Below are 9,255 nucleotides of genomic sequence, written 5' to 3'. Positions count from 1 at the left end.
TGTTTCAGATTCCAGAGCAGAGTAACATATACCGCAGTACAATGGTGTTGAGCTTTTGTGTTCCCTAATAAGACTGCTCCCAGCAGAGCGTTTCCCATGTTTTACAGTGACATCTATCAGCCAGACCCGGGGAATCCCAACGTCACTCAGCTATTCTTCAGCACCACTGTCTGAGAACAGCTTCTGTCCACAGAGTGGTGCAATCTTAACAGGTCTGGAGCACAAAGTGCATTGTGAACATAGGGAAATCGTGGATGAGCAATGCTCTTTCCGGTCATTAAAACCAAATCGTCAGGTATTAATTAACTACAGGATTAGAAGCACCACAAATGCCAACCAGAAACAAATAATTGGCTATCATCAGATACACATTTAAAAGAACTGACACACTTTGCATCACAGGCAGAGTGAGCATGGCATGGTGCTGAGTTTTGTAAAAATTCAATTAACCCAACCATCTATTAGGCAGATACAGGGAAAGACGGAAAAAGCCACTGTGTGTGGCTTTTAGAATTTGTGATGTGTAATCAAGTTAATTTATGGTTTGAGAAGATACCCTGCTATGCTTTAGTGATTGTATGGTAATCAGGAAATTATACATATATTTCCAACCTAGAAATTATTTTGTGAATGGCGCCAATGTCATACTACCTCAGAAATGTAATCAGATTATCAGCTAATTTCTCAGACCTGATCATATGTAGGAGACTAGAGAAGAATACTTTACAATGGGAAAACGGGAAGAAGGTCTGGGAAATCGATTGCTAAACTTGGCTTCCCAAATTCTTCCCAAATTCAGGGCCTACACGTGAAGCTCCTTGACTACGCTCATCTGTTCTGAGTCACTGACGTGCCAAAACATACTCCAAACCAAAATATTGTGAAAAAGAAAATTCTTGAGAGGACTTCCCCAAAAATACACCCCCCCCAACTTAATACTTCTCACAAACACCTCTTCCCAAGGTACAGACTGCACCTATCTGTTGGACATGGAGTTGGCCAAAAAAAAAAAAAAAACTCTGCCCCTTTTCTAGAGGAATCTCGGCGCGGTGTCCTTTCCCAGCGAGGGCTCCCAGAGACCCGAAACCCTGACCACCTGCACGCTCAGGACTCCCAGTGAGGGAAAGGCGTGAAAACCCTGTCGGACTCACCCTTCCTCCTTCAAAGGAAAAGCCCCCACACGGCGGCCCAGACATCACTAGCACCTCATAACCAAGAGCAAGTTCAACGACGCACTCCCAAGAAAGTAGCCGGCCCGTGTCCACGCAACTCGGCGAAGGAAACCCCAAGGGCTTGAAGTTTCAGGCGGCCCCCACCGAAGACCAAACTTGGGCTCTCACCAATGGAAAAGCCTAGGAAACAGGTAACGGGAGAAGGCGCTGCCTGTGGAATCCAATCCGCGCAACCTTCTCTGAGAATCACTGGAGAGTCCGCAACCCCCGAAACTCCACTCCGGAGCCCGCGCGCGCCGGGCAGCCGCCGCGCCCGCGACCTCCCCGCCCGGCCGGAGCGCGCCCCGAGGGGCGAGGAACTTACCGCACCGCTTGCACAGCACCCGGCTGACCTCCTTCTTGAGGTTCCGGCCCGTCTCGAGAGGGGGGAACGAGGCTCGGAAGGCGGCCGGCGCGCGGCTGCTGCTGTTGGCATCGGGCTCCATGAAGAAGATGTACCTGCTGTCCTCCTTGAGCCTCCCGCACGAGGGGAAAGCGGGGTGGCCCCAGGCCCCCAGGCGCACGGTGAGCAGCGAGTCCTTCTTCAAGCCTCCGGCTTTCACCGCCCACACCTGGTGCACCTTCACTAGATAGGGCGCCTCCTCGTCTCCGGGCTCGCCCGCGCGGGGCGCCGCGGCGCCGGGCCGGGCGGGCACGGCCCCGTCGGCGGTGGGCAGCGGGTCCGCGGCGGGCGGCCCCAGCGCTCCCGGGCCGGCGGCCGGCGGCTCGCGCTCGCCTCCCCACGCCCCTGCCTCGCCCGCCGCCGCCGCCGCCGCCGCCGCCTTCCTGTCGAGTGCCCCCTGCTGCCGCCGCGGCGGGTGCACCTTTCCCTCGATCACCACCGCGGCGCGCTGAGCCAGCTCCTGCACCGAGCCCACGCTGGGCGGGGACGAGTAGCACACGGAGGCCCCCGCGGGAGCCGCCTCGTCGCCGGCGGCCGCCCCCGGCCCCAGGGCCGCGGTCCACAGCAGCAGCAGCGGCAGCAGCGGCGGCGGCGGCGGCGGGCGGGCGGCGGGGCCGGGGCGCGGGGCCCGGGGGCCGGCGCTCCCGGAGCGGCGCGGGGAGCGTCGCCATCTCATGGTGCGAGGTGCGTGCGGGCTCCTGGCTGTCGGTTCGGACTCTGCCTCGCTCTCTCGCGCTGCCTCCCTTTTCTTCTCCTCCTTCCCCCCCCCAACACCACTCCTCCTCCCCCCCTACCCTCCTCCTTTTATTTATTTATGGGGGGGGTGTAGGAGAGTTGTTTATGGGAGGAGGAGGGAAAGGAGGAGGGAGGGAGAGGTGGGTGGAACCACAGAAAGGCGAAGAGGTATGAGGGGAAAAAAGCAGCAAAACAGAAAAAGGGGGGAAAAGCCGCTGCCGCCGCCTCGGTTGCTGGGAGTGACAGGTCCCCCCGCCGCCGCCGCCGCCGCCGCCGCGCCCGAGCCCTGCTGTCGGGGCTGCTGTCACAGGAGGAGGACGTGGAGGTGGAGGAGCTGCTCAGCGGGCAACAGTCCTTTGTGTGAAGTGATGCTGCGGCGGCTGCTGGGGCCGCGAGCGAGCGGCTGGGCGAGAGCGCGAGGGAGAGCGCCCTGGAGGCGGAGTTGCGTGCCTGGAAATCGCTGGGCGGCCGCGGCGGCGGCGGCAGCGCCCTGCGCCTCGCCGGCCTGTTTACCTGTGGTGCGAACTCGGCCCGCACTTCCCTTCCCCATGCTGGTTCCGGAGCCCGGCCCGCGAGTTCGTCCCCGGCGGTCTCGCCTGCCCTGCGCGCCGCCGCCTCCCTCGCGGCCGCCCCGGTTGCTGCAATGGGAGGCCGGGCGGCAAACAGGCTGCAGTCCGAGTGGGCTGCGGAGATTTACTGGGGAGTGAGAGGTGACGCTTCAGTAGTCGGTGACCTGTTAGCCGGCGCAGGACGCCCGACCACGCGGGGGGGAGGGGGGGCGGGCAAGGAAGAGGGGGACACGGGAGATGCGGGTCCTCGTGTCAGAAAAGTTTTGGGTGAACTGCATGCTTGGGAGTCAAAAGGGAGTAACATGTTCACAGGAGACCAGCAGCAATGAAAGCAACTTTATGTCACGCTCGCTGTCCTGCGAGCGAGCACACACACAGTGAGCACTTCGGGGATGACGCCCCTTTCCCTGGATCCTTGGGTGGCACTTGAGTCTTCGTTACCCTTGCCTTTTTGCCGGGTGAAATCCCTGGTTCCCCCATGGTCTTCTGACCTGTGTGGTCCTGCTGATATGAGCAAGGTTTGAAAGAAATAGTTGCTCAGTAAGGCCATTTTGTATAAAGTTTGTGGCTCTTCGTCAACTAATCCGTTTTGGTTACATGATTAAGATGAAAGATGCTTCTGTGACTGCTGGAACAGAAATCTCAAACATCCGTAGGTTACCTATTCCGTCTGAATACCACCTCCCCAACTTGACCCTCCCCCCAACCCCCTCCCCCACTGTGCCCCCTACCCTGTCCTGCCAAATTTAAGGAGCTATTTTTAAAACAAGAATCCTTCCCCCAGGGATGTTCTTTTCAAACACCCACCGCTCCGCATTAAGAGAGCACATTTTCAGCACTTAAAATATTTCCTCTTCTGCCTTTTTAAGGCGAAAAATAGATTCAACGACCTCATAAAGCGGAGTTGAAGTTGTTATCCGATGGCCAATAAATCCACATGGTGAGAATCTAAGATTTTAAGAGAACTCTTCATAGTATCTTTTACTGCAGGATTCTACAAATTGCTTCTAGCAGCTTATTGAAGTGTGTCACTTAAGTTCTAGATTTTTATGTATAAAAATGACATTATAAGCCACATTTTTTTTCCCTTGGCATAATATAGTTGGCTAGAAAACTACAGGCAACAGTGTCAGCCCCTCAAAGTGCAGCTTAGAAGGACAGGGTTCAGGTGCTCACTGTGTGTTTCAACTGTGGGGATTGCTATTATGCCCTGATGGTGCTTCAAGGGCAGATTCCCGTGTAGCAGCATACTCATGCAGGTCTGGCCTCCGGCACATGTTCTCTTTAGCACCCGTGTCCCCACTGATTTATTGAAAGAAAGTGATCAGACATCCAGTCCCCTACCCGGTGTGGTGTCTTCACTTTGTTTTGACCTGACCTCACACGTTGCTGGCTCTCGGCCTTTTTGGAGTCTGAACTTGAGCCTACCGCACTTTCTCTCCACCTTCCAGGCCTTGTTCCGGTTACCTGCTGGGGTAGGGCCAACCACTCCCAAAATTTGTTGGCCTAAAACAATATACGCTCATCTAGCTCAGGATTCCACAGTTGGCCCGTTTGGGCTCAGGCAGGGGGATCCTTCTCTTCTCCGCTGGGCTCACCAAAGGCTCAGCTGACAAGTCTCAGATGGCCCCAGGTGAGACAGCTCATCTCTTGAAGAATTCGGTGTCTTTCCTTTAACAGGCTTAGCCTCGGTTTGCTCCTGGCAGCTGCGCATGTCCCAAGAGAGGGGCCATTAGCATGCAAGCAAGGCGCTTCTTGAGGCCTCACCTCAGAACTGACCCCTGGTCACGACCACCCTTACAAAGCCAGTTCAGATCCCAGGAGTGGAAGGGTAAATTCTCATAATGTGAGGGGCTGAAAACTTCCGTCACCAAGGGGCAAAGAGAGACAGGAAGGAAAAGAATGGAGGTCATTTTTGCAAACAATTCTCCATAGACAGTGAGCTCCCTTTGACGCCCACCTGTCCCCTGAAGCCTTTGTTAAATAAATACTAGATCCTCAGGGTGACTGCTTCCCACAGTGTGCTCCCCTGCACTCATTCTCAGTCTGTCCCAGGCCTCCCCATTCGATCTCCTTCCTTTATTGAGCCCACGTGTTTCAGTTTTACTCCCATCTCACCAACTAGATTGTAAGCTTGTTAAAAAGCAGGAGACGTGTTTTCCCAATTCCCCTATTTTAACCCGGTTTTGGGCACGTATTAAGCACTCGATAAATGTCAGCTGATTAATCACGGGTATTACCCCAATACTCCCCCAACACTGTCACAGGGAGATGGAACTCCAGGCAATAAAAACAACAATAAAAATTTAAAGCACTGGCTTACAGTCATTAAATTGCACAGATACCCCCTCACAGTACTTTACACAGCATTTTATGTGTGATTAAAAATAAGCTGCTTATGCTTGGAGTTGTTTTTTTTTTAATGCCTTTTTAAAATGTATTTTTTAAAAGACCCTTATTGGGGCTCCTGGGTGGCTCAGTTGGTTGAGCGTCCAACTTAGGCTCAGGTCATGATCTTAGGGTTCATGATCTCATGGTTCGAGCCCAGGATCAGGTTCTGCGCTGACAGCTAGCTCAGAGCTTGATGCCTGTTTCAGATTCTGTGTCTCCTTCTCTCTGACCCTCCCCTCCTCACGCTGTCTTTCTCTCTCTCTCTCTCAAAAATAAATTAAACATTAAAAAAAATTTAATAAAATTTAAAAAAGACTTTTACCTTACTCCCACATTTTCTTCTACTCCTCTCTCAGCTAAGTTGTGTTAAGGGGTAATTCATGTGGATATTTGTGTGAAGGGAGGTCTTCCTAGAACAGTGCTAACAATTCTTTGTTATGTATTTCATGTCAGTTTTTGTATCAGAGTCCTCATTTTTGAGGGTACCCATACACTGAAGGGATGTTACCCCTTTTTGCCTTATTTTAAAATGAAAGGAAAAGGGCATCTGTACTATGATTAACATGAACGTGAAAAAAACAGCATGAATAGGGGCACCTGGGTGGCTCAGTGGGTTAATCTTCCCACTTCAGCTTAGGTCATGATCTCATGGTTCACGAGTTCGAGCCCCACTTTGGGCTCCATGCTGACAGCTCAGCTCCTGGAGCCTGCTTCAGATTCTGCGGCTCCCTCTCTCTCTCTGACCCTCCCCTGCTTGTGCACTCTCTCTCTCTCTCTCTCTCTCTCTCTCTGTCCCTCAAAAATAAACATTTAAAATTTTTTAAAGAAAAAAGGTAGGAATAAGTGTTTAGTGTATTTAAATGCTTCTCAGAAAAGGGACAATTTGTCCACACCAACGTTTGAAAACAAAAAAAAGGGGAAAATAAGCTATTCTTGGCAACATCCTAAAACCTGTGTTCTTAAAACTTCGTGTGCATCCAAATTGCTTCTGTATGAAAATACAGACTGCCGGGCCCCATCTCAGAGTCTCTGATGCAGTAGGTCAGTGGTGAAGTCCAAGATTCTGCATTTCTAACAAGTTTTCAGGTGATATTGATGTTGCTGGTGGAGAGACCACATTTTGAGAACTACAGCTCAAGTTTAAATTTATAAACTTCAATAGATGCAGCATAATAATGCTGTAAACATACTCAGGCATTATATTCAAATATTCAGTGTCCCCTCCTTCATGACTTTTTCTCATCTCAATTTTGAAAAGAAAATATGGGTTACTTCCTTGGTTATTAGAGGCTGATGCTTTTTAGCAGATCTATTCTGACTAGTTAAGGAGGCATCAATGAGCACATAGTGACAGTAAAAGTGTGTGCTTACTTGAGGACTTAACTAGGAACCAAAAGGAAACTAGGACTCAGAACAGCTGTCATCATGTTACCTAGGAATATTCTCTCTGGTCAACTAAAGAAAGGACAGGGTCACCTGGGTGGCTCAGTCCGTTAAGCGTCCTACTTCAGCTCAGGTCATGATCTCACGGTTTATGAGTTCAAGCCCTGTGTCAGGTTCTGTGCTGACAACTCAACCTGGAGCCTGCTTCTGATTCTGTCTCCCTCTCTCTCTCTGCCCCTGCCCCACTTGTGCTCTGTCTCGGTCTCCCAAAAATGAATAAACATCAAGAAAAAAAAAAAAAGAACAAAGTTAGGCAGGTAGATGTGAAATACTAGTTTTACCAGTTTAGAAAATCTAAAAAGGAAGTCCACAGGGCAGTGGAAAACTGAAAACGTTTTCTCACCCCCAGCACTTTCCACCTGATTAAATACTTCTAAATGGTGGCTATTGAAGGGGCAACAGGAAATCCACAGAGGCACTGATATCTACTTTATCATCATTGACTAACAGGACACAGAGTGCACACCTCCACCATAAATCAAGAAATAACGATACTCTGGTGCTAAAGTCCTGAATTTGCAGTCTCCCAAAGAAACTTTGCTTGCTTAGCAACCTGGACACAGGGTCCAGGACAATTTAGACACAATTAACAATAAGCTTGAGAGAAGAGCAAGTCAAAAGAAATGGTGGATTATAGACCCATGGAAGCCACCCACGAGAAGCAATGTGGCAAAATGTCTCCACTGAAAAGCGCCTAGAAAGTTAAGGAGGCTTCATTAAATACCTGCCACAATATGAGTCTCTGAGTCACCACAGTGGGGCACCCTAGTCACCTCTATACGCTCACCCAATCATCAACCCATATATTTAATTACATTATTTTAAAACAGCAATACTATGTTACATAAGCAGGAATACAGACATGAAAGGCACCGACCGGCTCGGAAGAAAGTCTGCTAATTTGCATACACTTTGGTCTGACATAAAATCCTATAGATTTCACATATTTCAGCCCAACTAAGAGGGAAGAAAAAAGAATGAAACCAAGAGGATTTTCTGACTGCTTTTTTTTTTTTTTTTTGGTGATTCAAGACATCTTCTAACTTTGTGTCAGATATGGCAACCCAGAAGTCCCATTTAGGTTCACAACAACTGCTCTCAGGGGACAACCAAGAGATGGGCACTCCTTGGACATTTGCTTTGGGAAATATATGTAAAGTTTAGGGACATAATTGGCCTGGAGTCATATTCCACTTCGGTTCATCAGCCCTGTCACCTTAGGACACTTCATGACTTTTCTGAACCTATTTTCTTATTTATTAAATAAGCACAGTCAGCTTTATTTCACAGGACACTTGCAAGGACTAGAACAGCTTAGTGTATATGAGACTCTTTTAGAAATTTAATTTATGCAAAATATGAAGTGGATAAATGATATCTTGCCCTCAATAATCTTCCAACCCAGTAATGAAGATGACACATTTTGGAAATTGCCTTAACATTGGTGATATGTCTACTTACATGCCTTCATTGTCAGAAGCTCATGACTTCCCAGGGATCTGTATTCCATTATTAGGCATATCTGACTGTTTAAAGGTGCTTTTCTGTAATAGGCTGTAAGATACTTATTTAAAATCCGGTCACTTGGGGCGCCTGGGTGGCTTAGTCGGTTAAGCGTCCGACTTTCGCTTAGGTCATGATCTCGTGGTTCGTGGGTTTGAGCCCCGCATCAGGCTCTGTGCTGACTGCCAGCTCGGAGCCTGGAGCCTGTTTCAGTCTGTGACTCCCTCTCTCTGTGACCCTCCCCTGCTCACGCTGTCTCTCTCTCTCTCCTAGAAATAAATAAAAAAAAAACACAAAAAATAAAATAAAATAAAATAAAATCCGGTCACATAATACAAACTGTGATTCTCTGCTGTGTACCTGTCCAGCATGCTCTGCCGCTGCCTGTCCAGACTGAGTCAGCCATGATCACTGCTCTGAGCCTGGCAATCCTGTCTGCTCCATCATCGCCTCCCATGTGTTTGCACGGGTTCATGGCTTTTGGGGAGAGCGGAGAGAGGTATTGCTTTTTCTGTTGGGGTGTGGGTGTGGGTGTGTTTTCTGAAGGACGAAGGAGGGACCTGGACCTGGGCAATAAACAGGAAGGAGGAGAATGAAAAGCAGGATAGAATGGGATGTGTTCCCCAGACTGGCTTAAAACAGGGGCTCCTCCTCAGAGGAGTCACAAGTAGAAGCTGAAATGGTCGTTGCAATAAAGAACATTGTAGAGCTTAAACGCATACACCATGCGTATCACTTTAAAACTCAGGTGAAAATGTGAAAAAGTAATGTGAGGAGGAAGACTGCTTTCCATTCCTGGGAAGGGGCACTACACATGTGTCCTGAAGAAACTAAGTGGAAGCAGACAGCAGTGGGAATGTACTTGTCACTGAAGTAGGAGAATTGGACCTCTTAAGAAGGAAGACAGACGGAATGGCAGATTTAGTTCCCACACGTGTGTGGCAGCCCCCTCCCACCCCTGTGGGAATTCCCAGCCATTACTATAGCACACTTTGGAAGA

The 9,255-nt window shown here is 49.8% G+C and overlaps 1 protein-coding gene across 1 annotated transcript; it reads right to left on the bottom strand.

Moving 5' to 3' along the window:
• Positions 1-1,336: 1,336 nt before the first annotated feature.
• On the bottom strand, positions 1,337-2,290 carry LOC120227204 (pro-neuregulin-2, membrane-bound isoform-like). Its single transcript, XM_039225360.1, has one exon. The coding sequence runs from the start codon at positions 2,288-2,290 to the stop codon at positions 1,337-1,339; it is 954 nt and encodes a 317-aa protein (XP_039081291.1).
• Between the last annotated feature and the right edge of the window lie 6,965 nt (positions 2,291-9,255).

The sequence above is a fragment of the Hyaena hyaena genome, unplaced genomic scaffold (genome assembly GCF_003009895.1).
Source record: "Hyaena hyaena isolate Hyena2069 unplaced genomic scaffold, ASM300989v1 scaffold_2075, whole genome shotgun sequence".
NCBI classification, from domain to species: domain Eukaryota; kingdom Metazoa; phylum Chordata; class Mammalia; order Carnivora; family Hyaenidae; genus Hyaena; species Hyaena hyaena.
The sequence above is the reverse complement of the archived record's forward strand: the minus strand, read 5'-3'. Positions and strand labels throughout refer to the sequence as shown.

What these genes read in the sequence shown, in the direction of transcription:
- LOC120227204 (XM_039225360.1), bottom strand. Translation starts at nt 2,290, where the DNA reads ATGAGATGGCGACGCTCCCCGCGCCGCTCCGGGAGCGCCGGCCCCCGG.